This window comes from Podarcis muralis, chromosome 1 (assembly GCF_964188315.1).
Source record: "Podarcis muralis chromosome 1, rPodMur119.hap1.1, whole genome shotgun sequence".
NCBI classification, from domain to species: domain Eukaryota; kingdom Metazoa; phylum Chordata; class Lepidosauria; order Squamata; family Lacertidae; genus Podarcis; species Podarcis muralis.
In genome coordinates this window covers 125,594,653-125,611,987 of record NC_135655.1, presented here as the reverse complement: position 1 = coordinate 125,611,987, position 17,335 = coordinate 125,594,653, and the positions used below count along the sequence as shown (strand labels likewise).

Genomic DNA, 17,335 nt, shown 5'->3' with positions numbered 1-17,335 from the left:
ACGGGCTTAAAAGGCCCTTATGTAACCCAAGCGCCCGCCCGGCTGCAAAGGCCTTGTGACCGCGCGCGGCCCCGCGAGCCTGTCGACGGCCTTGCGCGAGCTCGGCAAATCACGTGCCTTTGGGGAGGCGGGGGTGGGAGGAAGAGGGTGGGCGGGGTGAGGCGTCCGCGAAGGAGAAGGGGCGCGTCAAGAGAGGGGGGAGGGCAGCGCGTGGCGAGCGCTCCGCTGACTGGCTGAGAGCTGGGGGCCGCTCGGGGCCGATTGGGCCGGCCTACGAGAGGGGCGGGGCGAGAGGCGGGGCCCAGGAGTTGACAAGCCGCCGGGAGGGCGGGTGTCTCCGGAGTGGAGGAAGGGTTGGGATGGGGGCCGTGAGGGAGACCTAAGCGGCGGCGGCGGCGGAGGGTCGACTATGGCGCGGAGCGGCCGGGCCGTTGGGAAGGCGCTCGCCGCGCGGCTGGCCTTGACTCCGCGGAGAGCCGCTCTCAGGTATGAAAGGCGGGGTCGTGAGAAGCTCCGCCCACCGCTCTCTGAGGTGGGGGGAGAAATAGTTCCCTCAGACCCAGAAAAGGCCGGCTGTGGGGAGGCGAGGGGTGCGGGGAGCTTCACCCTTGGCAGCCCGGCCTCTCCGGGGAGCTTTTTCAGACAGGCGAGGGAGGTCACCTCACCCCACCCCCGGCTCTGAGGGTGGCTCCCTGCCCTTGTTAGGCTTGGTCTGGTTTCCCCTTTCCCCGCCTCTTCTTCCCTCAGCGTGACAGGCAGAAGTTCAACAGGTGGCGTTCGCGCTTGCTTTCACGCTCTCCCTGCCGGGTTGTGCTATGGGAGGAGTGGAAAGGGGCCAAGGCTTGGGTACCTGGAGAATTGGGTTCGCCCCCCCTCCTGTTGTTGTTGTTGTTTAGTCGTGTCCGACTCTTCGTGACCCCATGGACCAGAGCACGCCAGGCACTCCTGTCTTCCACTGCCTCCCGCAGTTTGGTCAAACTCATGCTGGTAGCTTCGAGAACACTGTCCAACCATCTCGTCCTCTGTCGTCCCCTTCTCCTTGTACCCTCCATCTTTCCCAACATCAGGGTCTTTTCCAGGGAGTCTTCTCTTCTCATGAGGTGGCCAAAGTATTGGAGCCTCAGCTTCAGGACCTGTCCTTCCAGTGAGCACTCAGGGCTGATTTCCTTCAGAATGGATAGGTTTGATCTTCTTGCAGTCCATGGGACTCTCAAGAGTCTCCTCCAGCACCAGAATTCAAAAGCATCAATTCTTTGGCGATCAGCCTTCTTTATGGTCCACCTCTCACTTCCATACATCACTACTGGGAAAACCATAGCTTTTACTATACAGACCTTTGTTGGCAAGGTGATGTCTCTGCTTTTTAAGCTGCTGTCTAACTTGGTCCTCTGCCATGGAAGAGAAAGCACAGGACAAAGCTGGCCGCAAGAAAACAAAACGAAACAAAAAGTCCAGAGAAGCAAGATGAGTTGTAGGAAGTCGCCTTTAATTTGCTCAACGAAATGAAGGGAGCAAAGTGGAACTATTTCGCTTTAAAAGAGCCCCCCCCCCCGGTTACACATCTATATACTATATGGAATTAAATGTGCATTGTTGTTGTAACTACTCATATTAAGGGGCGGGGGGATGTAATAGTGAAATACTTTCACTATGAGACTCTCCTGTATACCCGCCTGGAGTTCATTAACATTAGTAGACAATTCTCAGAAGCGCTTTGCCTGTTACACTTGTCTGGAGTGTTTCTGTGGCATCTTGTTTGCAAAATGTTGCTGACTACAAAAAAACAGTGCAAGAAAAGGATATGTTGTCCTATGGCTTTTATTTCCAGTGCAGTCCTATGGAAGTAAGTCCCATTGAGCTTGAGAAGACTTACTCCAGGGTAAGCAAATACAGGATTGCAGCCTCCCATCATTAATGTTTTTCTTCGACTTCCCCATTAGTATCCAAAGCCACTAACAAAAAACATTGTTGTGTAAAGAAACAATACGATGCATTCACTGTAAACTGAGCCCTTTTGCCTTTCAGAGGTGAAAGCATAGTCTTTTCCTCCTGCAAAGACCCTTTGCTCTTTGGTACCTGTTGTCTGAGCTTGGATCATCAGAGATTGTTCATCGTCTTAGCACATTTCTACTCACTTTCGCCTGCCTTTATTCCTTTCCAACTCCCAGACTCCACTAAGAACCTAATGCCTTTTTCCACCCTTTAGATGTTCCAAATCCCTGGGTTTTTTGGCAAGGGTAAAATGTAACTACTGATAGCAGAGACCCTGCCCCTGTTTCCACGCCCCACATACAGAATATTCAACTTGGAAAATAGGTTCTTGATGTCTTTATAATAGAACCAGTGATATGGGTTGGTTTTTTGGTTGTTGTTTTGAGAATTGTATTCTGCAAATTAGACTAACTTTTCCTATGAAAATTTTCTGATGCAAAGCACCCTATGCAAAACAAAATAAAAAAATATCCTTCCAGTAGCACCTTAGAGACCAACTAAGTTTGTTATTGGGATGAGCTTTCGTGTGCATGCACACTTCTTCAGATACCACACGAAAGCTCATACCAATAACAAACTTAGTTGGTCTCTAAGGTGCTACTGGAAGGATATTTTTTATTTTGTTTTGACTACAGCAGACCAACACGGCTACCTACCTGTAACACCCTATGCAAATTAGGGTAAAGTTGCATTGAATTATATGCATCAGAAAATTTTCTGATGCCCTTGAGTGATCTAATTTAGCATGTTTGTTGTACTTAGTAAAGAAAGTTAAAAACCCTGCAGCTACTAAAATTGCCTAATAATTACTTGTAACTAGCATCCATTTATTGTTGCTAACAAAATGATGAAATATCCCCCCCACTAGAAAATTACCCACCCAGCATCACTAGCCAGAACCCACCCCCCAATTAATCACCCTGTCAATTAATATCTGTCAATTAATCGTTGTATCTTCTAACTTGGTGTTGTTCAACCTTGGGATTCCCAGGTGTTGTTGGACTACAACTCCCAGCATTCCTGATTGGGCATGTTGAGATTTGGAGTCTAGTAACATTTGGTTGATACTGACAATCTCTCTAACCGCAAGGTTTTTATTCTATGGTTTGCTGATTAAATGGAAAATACTTTGAAAGAATGTGCCTGTTGCTGCAGTAAACACAGGGGCGAAACTAAACTTTATTTCACCTGGGTTAAACACCCAGTTTGGCACCCCCCTACACATGCATTTGCGTACACACACAGGTTGGGAGTCCTCTGGAGGCTTCACCCAGGGCAAAACCCTCTGCTATCCCCCCCTGTAGTTATGGCATTGCTTAACATACATATTTAAGAAGCTAAATTTAGTTGCCCTTCAAAAAATGTTATATAACTACAACAGTCTGTATCATGGTGCTTTCTAAATTGATTTCTTTTGAGGTATTAAAGCCTTTGCATTTGAACTTTAGTCTTCACTTTGTCTTGAATAGCTGGTTTATGAAAACCTAGAGTCACCACATCAGTGTTGCCCACAAAAAGTATTCCTTTGAAATCGGTACAACAGTACGCTAGCTATTGTCTCTAAGGTTCCCCTGCAGTGCCTGTCTCCCATTTCTATTCATTTTGGTGCATGCAATACTTGTCTTTGTTCAGAGACCCAAGGCAGAAGAAGAATAAACAGCACTTTGAAACATTGATAATTTTAGTTCTGTGATTCATAGATTACCTTTTTGATCAAGGAGATCAGCTGGGAAAGGTCAAATTCATTTCTAACTTCTCATCCTTGTGCCTGTTCAATTCTAATGTTGTAATTCTAATCTAGTTTTATAGCTGAAGCTATACATTTGAGGTTTTGATGAGGACATACAGTACTGTGAAAAGCTTCACAGCTTTCCCTTGATACATAGAGGATTCCCAGCCACTAAGCTAAATTACCGCCCCCCAAACATACACACTTTGACATCTCAACTCATAACTTTACATATGTGAACATTGATCCTCTAATGAAGGATGGTATAGAAATTTAATAAATAATAAAATAGTAGGATTGAGGGACCTCTGGTCTGCAGACCAAGCTTTGTCTGTTAGGGGTCCCAGTTTGACCCATAAGGCTGTTTCCCTCCAACCACATCCACTTATCCCACACCTGACATCATAAGTGACATAATGTAAAACCTCTGAGAGCTCAAAGTGATCTCTCAGTTTCTTTATTTGCAGTTCCTTGCTCTAAGCGGGGAAAGCTGTTTCCATTGAAACCAGCGCTGAAGCCTAATGTTCTGATTAATTTTGCATCCAGTGTTGTTTCCCAAAGAATATTGTTAGCAGTTAAGTGAAATATCAAAGATCTGGGCAGAGTTTGCTAGATCAAAATGAAAAAGAAAAATCCTGCACACAGTAGAAGCTGCAGTGTTTAGTTTGCAAGTTAAAATAATTGGTCCTGCTAAAGAAAGTGGTTATTTTGCCATCAAGCTAAGTAGAAGATGTCTTAATTGAAATCCCAACATAAAAAGAGTTATTAGCACATGCTTGAGTGCATATATTAAAATATCTGCACTAATGTTTTTGTTCTGGACACAACACTGAGGGATTTTGAGATCAGAAAAAGGCGTCCTACTTTTCCTGATTTTCTCAGAAGCTTGTGAGTATGACTGTAAGTTAAAACAAATTTATGATACAGCAGTTATCAGCTATGATAGCTCACACGAACCACTGTGTTTAGAGAGGGAATATGAATTCTGGATACCGAAGGACCACTATACAAAATGGTCATCACTATTGTATCTTGCTTCTGGACTTGCAGAGAGTATATGGCAATACTAAATTATGTAAGAAAATTATGCAATAAAATTATTTAAGTGACTGCCTTTCAGGGTCTTTCACATATATTGCCAGCACTATTACTTTGGGGGTAAGAATTTAGATGTCGGGGGGGCTTCATTTATGGAGAAATGTTGATATTTCAAGCAGTGTTGACATTAGTGTGGAATTGCTTTTGCCACCAGGGTTAAGTTTTGAAAATCTAGATGCTTTCATTCAAAGCCAGCAACATTTGTACCAGTCCAGATCTGTGGCATGTGGGACCCTCAGGGGTAGGGAGAAATTTCCCCTGACCATTACCAGCAAGTTTGTCACAGAAGATGTTAGAAGACTCCTATGCAAGATTGCTCTTCTTGGTGTGCTAAGAGGAGTGAGAAAACGTTTTGGTACAGAGGAGCATGTGATTACTACTTCTAGCTTGAACAATCCCTGCCTGTGCAAGAACAAGAATTTCTCTTTTCAAGGATGTGTGGTTCAAGCTCATTTTACTGTTTTTATAGCGGAAAGGGACAAAGTATTAGAGATGCTATAGGGCAGTTCAAACAGATGAGCATAGTGTAACGTGGCCTCAGACTGACTTGGAGCCAAGTCGGATGGGGTGGATGGCCTTTGTATTGTACTGTTGCCAGGTTCTTTCTCATGACTGAGATATATTTAGGTTGTCCTAAAAAGTTAGCCTAATCCTGAACAGCTTGCAAGCTATGATTGTCCTTGTGTTGCATTTTGATTTAATGAGCGAGATCCAACTGCGACGTCCTGCTTGTGCAACAGCCTTCGACTTGCCAAATGGGACTTGCCCTTCCTCTTCTCCCCATAAGCCTTCAGCTCCCCAATCAGCTCCAGAAATTCTGGAGAACCCTCTGGAGCAGATTGGAGGGCTTCAGGGAAAGGAGATGGGGCAGCCCTCTGGCTTGATGCTGGATCTTGCACATTATTATTTAGATAAATGATAAATTACTTTGTTAAGCATGGGCTACTTCTAATAATAAAATTAAATCATTGCAGGCATTTGACTTCTTGGGAAATTTTGTTGAGCAAGACCCCCCTGCTTCAAGTAGCTGGAACGCACTGTGTTTTTTCAAGAAGAACTTTCTTCAACATTACTTCACCATTAGGGAACAAAAGGAAAGAATATTCAGAAAGAAGAATTATAGGGTTTGTATACAAATAAGTAGAATTACAATTGTATATGAATGCATGGTGTTGATTTGCATGTCCAAATCTTGATCAATGTCTTGACTTCTATTGGTTTTGCCCAAGATGTGTTTACTTAAAATTGATTCAAGTCTTATTTATTTGTGAATTACTTCATTCTCAGTCTTTGAAGAATTTACGTTTCACAGATTGTCACATTATGGGGCAAACATGGGACTCCCATCTCTCTCTTTGCTGCATAGTTTTTTATATGGGGATGTGGCAATTGCAGGGCACAACTAGCAAGCATACTATATTATCCTTTCACTGAGATCATGTTGTTGTCTAATTTAGAAGCAAATATATTGTACAGTGCAGTTTAGAAAGAACACGGTGTGCTTAAATTAGGTGCACCGTATAGTGTCATATTGTCACACCAGTACACATGTGAACGTTTTTTTTACTAATTTGGAAGGCAAGGGTATTTAACAAATTTGATGAAGCTATTATGTTTTGCGCCCATGCTGGGGTTTTCCTGGCTCATCATCCCCTTGTATCCATGGAAACCTGCTCTTCAGAATGGGGTTTTTTGGGAACAGCACAGAATACAGGTTTGGAGGGCTGCAGAGAGAAAAGATAATTGTCCAACTTGAAGATGTTTTCTCCGTGTGCAAAGTATCCTTTGGATCCAAACCACAGAATGGCTCTTTGCCTAAAGTTATAAAAACTGTTACACTGTTTAGAAACAGTTAAGCAGTCTTCATGTTTACAGTGAAAGGATTCCCATACATAAGTAGGTTACTGTAGTTAAGTTGCTGAAGCGTGTATTTCTGTGTTAATAATTTGCAGAGCTGTACTGGCAATATTCATTTTGGTAGAAATTGCTATGCTGTTACAATGTGGCTTGAAGTGTAAAAATAAATCCCTTGAGTCAAATAACACCATAGAGTGAAGGAGACTCTTATGGACATTTACATGGAAGTAATTAAGCTTCACTGAATACAGTGGCGCTTCTTCTGAGTACATTCATAGGATTGTGCTGTAAAACAGGTTTGAGCCTGATTTAACTCCTATTGAAATGAATGGAAAAGTGAAAACACCTAACACTTAACACCTAACACTGAAAACACCTAACACTGTGGTCCACTGTATGCTCAGAAATTTCTCAAAGTAGGGTAGGGAAAGCCTTAGCATTTTGCCTTTATCATAAAATAAACTTTAGTTGGGTCAAGAAAACTGGAGTAGTTTGTTTGTTTTTAAAGTGTGTATACCAAAGGGACGCGGGTGGCGCTGTGGGTTAAACCACAGAGCCTAGGGCTTGCCGATCAGAAGGTCGGTGGTTCAAATCCCCGCGACGGGGTGAGCTCCCGTTGCTCGGGCCCTGCTCCTGCCAACCTAGCAGTTCGAAAGCACGTCAAAGTACAAGTAGATAGATAGGTACCACTCTGGCGGGAAGGTAAACGGCGTTTCCGTGCACTGCTCTGGTTCGCCAGAAGTGGCTTAGTCATGTTGGCCACATGACCCGGAAGCTGTACGCCAGCTCCCTTGGCCAATAAAGCGAGATGAGCGCCGCAGCCCCAGAGTTGGTCACGACTGGACTTAATGGTCAGGGGTCCCTTTACCTTTACCAAAACTATATATATATATAAATGTTAAAAGGCTACAGAGCTGGTGGGACCCCAAAGAAAAATATTGCCTGCCCTTCCTACAAGGTGCTCAGGTTGGCACACATATGTCTTCATCCTCCATTCATTTTTATCTTCCCAGCTGCCCTGTGAGGTAGGCTCATGTGTGTGTGTGTAAGAGATACATTTTATGACTGAAGAGCTCAAGCATAGGAAAGCACAGAAATGATGCATGACTTGGTCATTTGAATTCTGCTTGTAATACTAAGTTCCACTTTTCTTCTTGTCAGGTATTCTATGCAAGAAATGTATGATGTGGTAGCCGTTGTAAGTGAATACAAGAACTTTGTGCCATGGTGCAAAAAGTCAGACGTGTTATCCAAGCGCTCAGGATATTGCAAGGCACACATAGAAGTTGGATTTCCTCCTGTAATGGAGAAATACACTTCGGTTTGTACGCTCGTGAGACCTCATTTGGTTAAGGTAATGATTTTTTTAAAGCATCTTGTACTGTATAATTGCTTGCAGCTTTCCTGCCATTCTATTATATGTAGACAGATGTGCTTGTTCAGTACAGAATGAACATACTTCAGAAATTGCTACCTCCCCATCCAGTTTTTGTTTTAAGTTATGGGTTCTCTATACAGAACAGAAGTGCAATAAACATTGTGCTTATTTTGCATTAATGCATTATTTTGTTTTTATATCCGCTGAAAAGAAACCTGAAGCTAATACGCTGAATGTACATTGCCAGTTTTCTCTAGTATAAGACATACTTGTAGAGATTCTTCAAAAACTTGCAGCAGCTCCCTTCAGTTTCATTGGGTTGGATCCTATTTGTCTTTTCCGTGAACAGCACTTGAATCCAACAGAGGCTCCTTTTCCTTGCTTATTTTTCAGCGCGGATGGCATTGTTAAGAACTTTTTAAGTGGAGATGCTAGAGTTTGAATCTGGGACCCCCACTGATCCATGGTCTCTACCCATACCTTTGGGACTTTTACTTTCCCCTCCTGCTTCTCCGGGCTTAAAAAGGAAGCACTCTTTCTAACATTGTGAAATAACAAATGAGAAATTATGGATTTTATTCTGGTCTTGTAGTTCTAGTTTATGTGGAAGCCGAAATAAGTTGAACATCTAAGTCTGAGGGTTTTGAATCCAATACAAAGTGTTAAAATGGTTAACCTTTTTCCTAGGCATCATGCACAGATGGGAAACTATTTAATCATCTGGAAACAGTGTGGCGCTTCAGTCCAGGAATCCCTGGCTATCCAAGAACGTGTACCTTGGATTTTTCAGTAAGTATGAGACTAAGCCTTCCAAGCTCTTCAGACTACCGAAATATACCTTTAAAGCCATAACAAGCTGTGCTTGCATGTCACACTAAACTATAGTTTAAGGCAGGGACAGCCAGCATGTTGCACAGTAGATGTTGTTGGACTACAACTCCCATTGACCCAGCCAGTCTCGCTGATGGTGAGGGATGAAGGAGTTGCAGTCAGACATCAGCTGCCAGGCACCATGTTGACTACCCCTGGTTTAGTAAGGTGTGAAAGAGTGGGAATGAGCTGCAGTGAATCTCCGATATGTGCACTTCCTTCCTCTCCCTGCAGCATGGTTGTGAGGGGTTTGGAAGATTTTGCTTAACTGCCGTTTGTTATGTCACCCAAATCAACAAACTCTGGTTAACACTGACTGTGATTTGACATTAGCTTGTTCAGAACTAACCATGGTTGTTGAAGCTTGGCTTGTTTAAACTAACCATAGTTAGGATCTGACCCGGAACTATAGTTAGATGACGTGATAAGCCAGGGATATTGCTAGGTAGTTAAAAAGACTGGGGCCCAAGCCCATGACACAAATTTGCTTGATAATTTGCGTGATAATTTCTGTGTAAAGAAACAAATTTAGATGGCATACATTAGTACAGCTAGGTGATTTTTGTCACTGTTACTGTTTAAGTAAATAGAATACTCTGAACATGTGCAGCTTTACATTTTAAACTCACTTAAATCATAGCACCATCTTGATTATTCAGGAATACACATTTTGTTTAGGAAACATATAATGCAGTGGTACCTTGGTTCTCAAACTTGATATGTTCTGGAAGTCCGTTCCAAAACCAAAGCATTCCAAAACCTAGGCGTGCTTTCCCATAGAAAGTACTTCCGGGTTTTCAGCATTTGAGTACTAAGGTGTTTGAGAACCAAGGTATTATATTTTGAGAACCAAGGTATATATAACCAAGGTATATAACCAAGGAACCACTGTATATTTTTTAAAAGAAAAGTAGCAATATGTACAGGCCTAGTCAGCTGTCTCCCGACGATAGAGTGCTTTAAAAAATAAGAGAGGATGATGCAGTGACCACTGCACGGGGCATGAATGCCACTACCCCCATTTTCTGCTGTTCTATGGGTGTTCATTTTGGAGAGGCTGGACCTCTAAGTGCAGCTCTAGTTGTACCACTTCTGTTCCTGTGTGCTGCAGCATGTCCCCAGTTGCCCTGTAAGCCAAAAATATTTTTCTATAAAGTTGGGATGGGGAAGCAGTTTGAGGCCTAGTACAAAAGACGCAGGTGGCGCTGTGGGTTAAACCACAAAGCCTAGGGCTTGCCAATCAGGTTGGCGGTTCGAATCCCCGCAACGGGGTGAGCTCCCATTGCTCGGTCCCTGCTCCTGCCAACCTAGCAGTTCTAAAGCACGTCAAAGTGCAAGTAGATAAATAGGTACCACTCCGGCGGGAAGGTAAACGGCGTTTCCGTGCGCTGCTCTGGTTTGCCAGTAGTGGCTTAGTCATGCTGGCCACGTGACCCGGAAGCTGTACACCGGCTCCCTCGGCCAATAAAGTGAGATGAGTGCCACAACCTCATAGTCGTCCACGACTGGACCTAATGGTCAGGGGTCCCTTTACCTTTTTACAAAAGACCTGGGGTTCTGGCTTTCAAGGTCACCCCTTATTAATAATACCTGTGTGCCACAATGTGTTTAATCAAAAGGAGAAGTGAAAGCTTCCAAACTCCATGGGAGGAGGGGAGCACAAGCCTGATACTTGTAAACTGCAGTTTAGTACAATGTGCAAATGCCGTCAGTGTGTTGCTCCCAACTGTGTTTATTTTAATTAAAAAAAACAAAAACGACCTGAATTCTAAACATGCCTTTTAAACGTGTATATACAAACATAAATTATTATAAACTTTAAAGTTTTCTTTCTGCTAGGGGTGGCATGTGAAATATATTCACTTCAAATGTGTTTATCTACATATTATGAAAGAATGCTGATTTCTAAATAGCTTTGAATACACTCGGGGTACTGGAAAACTCTTAATCGTGCTTTCCTTCACTAAGTAATTCAACACCATTGTTTGTGTTGTTTCTAGCTTATCATTCAAACTTAGTTTGTTTTTCAATTATTATTTTTTTTCAGAAGAAAGATGGATTCTCATTTGTTACTACTGATTTGTAGTTTCAACATAGGGCAGGATCCAAAGTGCCATTTCGGGCACACCAAAGAGCTTGCAGATTTTTCCTCTTTCAACAGCAGATCTTTCATGCCTCCTTCCACTATGTTTCCGAAAGTCCCCTTAGTTTCCAAATGGTATGTCATGTAGTAAGAGGAAGAGGGCTGACTGCTGTAAGCCCCTTGGACTTGTAGAACCAACCCTGCCCATATATTGTTCATTCTGAGGAAAAGAGCAAGAAAGCATGTGTCAGATAGCATTGACAAAAGTTAGTGCCAAGAACCTACCCCTATGGTTCATGGTTGTAGAGTTTTCTTATGGTTCGGAGGGAGCCTTGGGGCTCTCACAGAGGGTGGGATCCAGCATCACACCAGAGGGCATGATGGGATTGCCCTCCCTCCCTCCTGCAGTCCCACCCCACCTCAATTTTCTCCCGAAGATCCCTCCAACCTTCAGGAGCAGATTTAGGGTGGCGTAGGTGCAAGGGGCTTCAGAGGGGGAGAATGAACTGATTTCCACTTGCACAAAAACAATGAACAATCAATCGTTTTATTTGTGTGTACGCTCCCTTTCAGAAATTAAAACCATGCTCAAGGCAGCTTGCAACATATAAAAAATTACATGATTACAAACATAACAAAAGTAGTCATAAACAATGAATAAAAAATCAAGTACACAACCAAATTGAACCATTTCCTCATAAATCATAAGATGTAAAATATACAAAAAATACCAAAAAAAAAAAAAGCAATAAAAGCAACAAACCACACCCTAAATAAATTTCCTAAACAATACCCCAGCCTAGGGGCCAGCAAACCTTTTCAGCAAGGGGCCGGTCCACTGTCCCCCAGACCTTGTGGGGGGCCGGATTATATTTTGAAAAATATATATGAACGAATTCCTATGCCCCACAAATAACCCAGAGATCCATTTTAAATAAAAGCACACATTCTACTCATGTAAAAACACGCTGATTCCCGGACTGTCTGTGGGCTGGATTTAGAAGGCGATTGGGCCGGATCCGGCCCCCAGGCCTTAGTTTGCCTACCAATGCCCCAGCCCAAGAGTCTGTTTAGCAGCCTCAGCTCTTTTAGGTGGAGTCAGTCAGGGCTCACCGTCCCAGGTCATGTGGAAAAAAGCCTGCAAGGCAGGGAGCAGGTCTTCTAGGACTTGTGGCCAAGAGAGTACAAAGGTTGGCTGTCACTCAGTGAAATGACAGGCTTTTCCTCATATCCTGATGTTGCTGCCTTGAATGTTGTTGTTATTACCCCACCCATCTGGCTGGGTTGCAATGAAATTGTCCAGACTGGTCACACCGGTGCCTAACCTAGTAGGACTATTGTAAATTTTATATCACAGGCCTCATGATGAATAAACCTAAGTAGTATATTTTTCATGGATTTCTTCCTGGAGTCTATAAACTTATTAATAAACCAGTGCACTTTTAAATGAATGGTATAGTCTGTCCAAAACTTCTGCTAACACCTGCCATTAACTCCCTAGCTTCCTTTTTTTGTTCCTCTTTTTAAAAAGCACAGCTTGCATGATGAGATCATTTTTGTAACTTGAAAATTTGTTTAATTTCCTTTTAGCTACATTGGTTTAAGAATTGCCATGCAAGTTCAAACTAGTGAAAACCAAACTGTTGCAAACAGTTCATTTATCCAGGGGCTGTTTTTGAGTTCTTCCACATTTTCAATCTAATCATCTAGTGCAAACCCCTGGAACGCAGGAATCTTTGGCCCAATGTGAGGCTGGAATCCACAACCCTGAGAATAAGAGTCTTATGTTATCCCTTCACTTTGGGTATTTTGGCTTTTTGTCAAAGTTTAAGAAGAATTGATGTGCCTTGCTATGCACGCTCAGTCACACTTTCTTTCCAATTCTGGTGCTTCTGAAAGTCTGTAACTGCTGTTTGCAACATTTAAAACAACAGCAACAGCCTTATTTTTACAAACCATCTTCAAACCTTGCCAGGAAAGGAAGTGAAGCATGTGGCTATTCTATAGCACTTCCCGATGCTTCATACTTTATGCAAATTAGTTGAACCTTCTTAATAAACTGGGTGGACTCTGTCTTTGAGAGTGGTTGCAGCTGCAAATAGGTGATCAGCAGCAGGGTCCTCAATTCTAATCCTGCCCTGCCGGTAGTCCCCCACCCCCCAAAAAGTGTTTGTTCCAGCTGGGCTCTGCAACTAAGAAAAACTGCTGGGGAGAATCAGCATGTGAAGGGTTTTTTAAAACTCTTATCAGTGCCCCTCGCCCGCTCCACCCAATTATCTCAGCACACAAACTTGTGCTTGCTGTGATAATTCTAGTTCTGCCTTCACATATGTACATGATTGCATAGAATTGCAGATTTGGCTGCAGACCTTTTGAGTGGTTCTACCAGAATAAATCCCAAGCAGTTTTTTAGACATTGCAACCATAGTCTGGTACGAAGAGGGAAATGTCCAATGCTAAGGGATTTCTACCCAAAAGCTTTCAAATTAACTCCCCCCCCCCTTTTTTTTGGTATTCCACTTTTTAAATATTTTATTTGCTATAGTTTAGGATTATGCCCGAATACAGCAAATAAACCTCTTGAAAGCTTACTAATTAATGTTTCATTGTTTTCAATTTGATTTTGTAATGACTGACTGACTGAAGTGAGGCTGTAGATAACAGCAGACTCTGTTGAAGACAGATAGGACTGTATCTGCATGGGAATGGGATCAATCCTGCCCATTCCACCTAATTGCTCACATGGTGGATATCCTTTTGGAATTGGCCTCCTTAGAGATCTGATCTTCATTGTCATTAATTATAAATAGTAATGATCTATTTATAATTATTTATAAAAAAAAATTTAAAATTATAAAATATAATTATTTATAAACGGATCTGGCCAAACCCATGGGGCTATGTAGAGCCCAATTTCACAATCCCTTTTCCAACCTGTTACATCTGCACAGGTTTGAGGTGCATACCATGTACTCAGAGCAGCTTATAAACAGAGATGCTTATAAACAGCTTGATTTTATTTAATTCAAAACATCCCACCCACTTCTAAAAGGCCAGATATCTAAAGGCCAAAGGCCTGATTACAGCGGAACATTTTGCCTGGTGCCTAAAGACCCCCTGGACCTCTCACTTCTTTAAGAGTCATGTCCTTAATAGGCATACATTCTCAGTAACTTCACACATATCCTTAATGTGTAGTTTTTGGTTGCAACCACGTGCAGTAGTGGAATTGCTTTTGTTTCATTTATTGAAAAAGTGACCGGTTTAATTCCTGTATCAGCAGAAAGGTGGTGCGCAGCAGTTTTGTTTTCTTGTCAGATCTTAAAATTTCAGCCTATATAAATTATTTTATTGGTGAAATTCAGCTCTAAGTGGTGATGCTTATGCAAGTAAAACACCATCCTCAAAAAGGTATTAGGAGACCTGAGGGTAACTCAGAAGACTGCCCAACTACAGAAAATCAAACAAAAAGAGAAACGTACTCTACACTAAAATGTTTTGTGTTTGCATTGGTATGTGGCTGTTGGCACCTAAATTCAGTATGCACTGAAAAGGTTATGCATAAAGATAAGTGGAAGGCAAAATGCAAAGAGCTGCAGCTAAAACCTTTTCTGTACTAGGGGGTTTCGTTAGCTGCAAGTTGAGGGAGGCTATCATGAGAAGATGCAGCCAAGAGGAAAACACCCAGAGGAACTTACTATGGTTCCATAATTGCCTTGAATAGATCCACAAAGTTCTTTGGTCCTTTGCTGAAATGGATGCAGGAAAGAATGGGCTTAGCCATCTTTTTGTGAGTGACTGACACAACCTACCTTTGTTTTAACAGATTTCTTTTGAGTTTCGTTCCCTTCTACATTCTCAGCTTGCCACACTGTTCTTCGATGAAGTCGTTAAGCAGATGGTTGCAGCATTTGAAAGAAGAGCATCCAAGTTGTACGGTCCAGAAACAATCATACCTCGAGAGCTAATGCTTCACGAAGTGCATCACACATAAAAGGGGGGAAGTAGTGTTAAAACTACTTGGACATCGCGTTTTTACATGAAGTGTTCTTCCATGTGGGCTTCTAGTTACATGGGAATTTGAAAATTATGTATAATACTACTGTACAACACAGGCCTGTAAGATGCAGATGTATATAATATAAAGCTTCAATCAAGTGCAATTATAAGGTGCTGATAAAGAGTGGCAGCTATAAACTACACCAAAATTGCCTTCTTCCTCTTGCCAGTTTTTATGAAACTCAGCACTGTCTACTGCCTAATGTTTTGCAGTGTTTCTAATATTTACTATTGGAATCAAGTTTTAAGTTATTAGTCTTTCAAATGCATATTTAAGTTATTTTTGCTATTCAGGAAAAGCTTTAAATTAGCACATATAATTCTGAGAACAAATTTCTCAGTATGTGTAACTATACTTAGTAGGGAATGTTTAGTGTGTAAGTGGAATGAATATATAAAGGGCTCTTTTAATCAATGAACATGTATGACATTGTCAAGTGCTTTCACAAGATTCTAGCAGGTAAATCTGTAAGGAGTCATGAATTCAAACTTTAAAGTGACTTGAGTTTCACAGATCTGTTTGTATATTACAGCACAACTTTGCTAGGATAAAAACATACTATTCGCTTTGTCTAGACTAAAGCAAGTTTTTGGGCAATCATCTCTACAGCTAGCACTGAATTTTGCCATTTTCCAAAGTTGTATTAACTGGCTGTGCAGCTAAATGTATCCTTTTCAACAGATTCCTAAAATGGCTTCAAGATTACTACCTTTAACTAGGAAGAGTCTTTATAAAGTTTAGGCATCACAATCAAGAGAAGCTGTGGCATTTTATCCTGAGTGATGCTAAATACACTGGGTCGCACAATTTTAAAGTAATAAAGCAACGTCTGTAGCTGCCTAAACTTTAATAGCTCTTAATCTTGAGCAAGAACAAGGAGTACAACCTTGGGCCCTCCAAATTTGAGCAAAACCAGCAAACATTAATACAGCTGATGGCAAAGGAACTATTTAGGCTAACCTTTCTCCCATTCCTAGAAAAAAAAAAATGGTTTAAGAATGATTGGAATCTGGCTCTGTACTCCCAAGAAATGTTTTCAGGCTCACATACCCGATACAAAACAGGATTGAGTTGTGAATAAGTGAATACATTTCATACTTTTTGGAGCAATCTTTTATTACATAAAGTTGTCACATAATTGTATATTTGTCTACTTTGTACACAATTTTTATTCAGTCTTGCACACAATGGCTTCTGCATGTCCTAGTGATAGCAAGCACCAATAAAAGTCTGATTTTAACAGAACTGCAAGTGCTTGAACTGTTTAGAGCTCAGCATTAGTACACGGATCTTCCACCCAGTATCAGGAATGTACAAATGTCTTTATTCAAAGTACAAAATAAATTATCTGTAGGCATGGACAATGACTGTAAACGATTATGCATGTCTAAACTGAAACCCAGTAACTATTGTTACAGTGATTCTTCAAACACCGGCCCTTCCGCAGTCACTATCCATCCTGTTTCGCTCTGACCTGAAGTTTTACTTCAAACTGTCAAGTCACTCACTGTAGTTCCATGATGGGACATCCCTGTAGCTGAGCATTAGAACATGCCACCACCTCCCATGCCAGCCCCCATGCCTCCCATGGCAGCTTCCTTCTCCTCTTTAGGAATTTCAGTTACTACGGCTTCAGCTGTAGACAGAAGGGAAGCAACACCTGCTGCATCCATCAAGGCTGTCCTTACAACCTAAAAAAAGAAGTTTAAGATATATTTCAGTGAGACACTTGTACAGCTCGTTATCTATTGTGTTGAGATGATAGGCCCAGTGGGAAATAAGAGAACTTACCTTCGTTGGGTCAATGATGCCTTTCTCTACCATGTTTACGAACTCGCCGAGCATGGCATCATAGCCAACATCGGCTGCGCTTTGCATGATTTTCTCAACTATCAGCGATCCTTCAACGCCTGCATTCTTGGCAATAGTCATTGCTGGAATTTTCAGTGTTCTCTTGATAATTTCAATACCTTAAAGGAAAAGGTAAATGATGTTAGCAGAAACTAGTCTCGGCAACATAATGGGTACGTCTGAAATCCCATTACCAGCAAGGGAGCCAACAAAGATTATAACAACCCTCTCTATCCTGCACCCTCTCTATCCTTGCAATCTTCTGGCAAGCCTAAGCAGACCTCCTGTCCCTTTCAAAAATCTTAACCCCTCCTACATCAGGGTTGGGGAAACCTTTGGCCTGCACAACCTTTTGGACATATGCCAGTGATGGACAGAGCAGTACAGTGGTGCCTCGCAAGATGAAAAGAATCCGTT

At 42.0% G+C, this 17,335-nt stretch overlaps 2 protein-coding genes and 1 long non-coding RNA gene across 3 annotated transcripts in view; 2 read left to right on the top strand and 1 right to left on the bottom strand.

Moving 5' to 3' along the window:
- Window positions 1-331: 331 nt before the first annotated feature.
- COQ10B (coenzyme Q10B) lies at window positions 332-16,312 on the top strand. The gene is made up of 5 exons (XM_028751702.2): window positions 332-486; window positions 5,794-5,943; window positions 7,838-8,030; window positions 8,742-8,843; window positions 14,834-16,312. Exons 1-5 carry the CDS (start codon window positions 410-412, stop codon window positions 14,999-15,001), a joined length of 690 nt encoding a protein of 229 aa, XP_028607535.2. The 5' UTR covers window positions 332-409; the 3' UTR covers window positions 15,002-16,312.
- Window positions 8,850-14,801, top strand: LOC144325246 (uncharacterized). Its single transcript, XR_013390538.1, has 2 exons — window positions 8,850-9,756; window positions 9,807-14,801. It is a non-coding gene; the product is annotated as an uncharacterized LOC144325246 (long non-coding RNA).
- HSPD1 (heat shock protein family D (Hsp60) member 1) overlaps window positions 16,158-17,335 on the bottom strand; it is a 14,325-nt gene continuing 13,147 nt past the window's right edge. Inside the window, exons 11-12 of the mRNA XM_028751666.2 lie at window positions 16,859-17,037; window positions 16,158-16,758 (exon numbers count right to left, since the gene is read on the bottom strand). Coding sequence (XP_028607499.2) covers window positions 16,612-16,758; window positions 16,859-17,037 — 326 coding nt within the window. The 3' untranslated portion in view covers window positions 16,158-16,611. The remainder of the gene's footprint in view (window positions 16,759-16,858; window positions 17,038-17,335) is intronic.

What these genes read in the sequence shown, in the direction of transcription:
- COQ10B (XM_028751702.2), top strand. Translation starts at nt 410, where the DNA reads ATGGCGCGGAGCGGCCGGGCCGTTGGGAAGGCGCTCGCCGCGCGGCTG. An exon ending in TGAGACCTCATTTGGTTAAG is followed by an intron (nt 8,031 to 8,741) that starts GTAATGATTTTT and finishes CCTTTTTCCTAG; the next exon opens with GCATCATGCACAGATGGGAA. An exon ending in CGTGTACCTTGGATTTTTCA is followed by an intron (nt 8,844 to 14,833) that starts GTAAGTATGAGA and finishes TTGTTTTAACAG; the next exon opens with ATTTCTTTTGAGTTTCGTTC.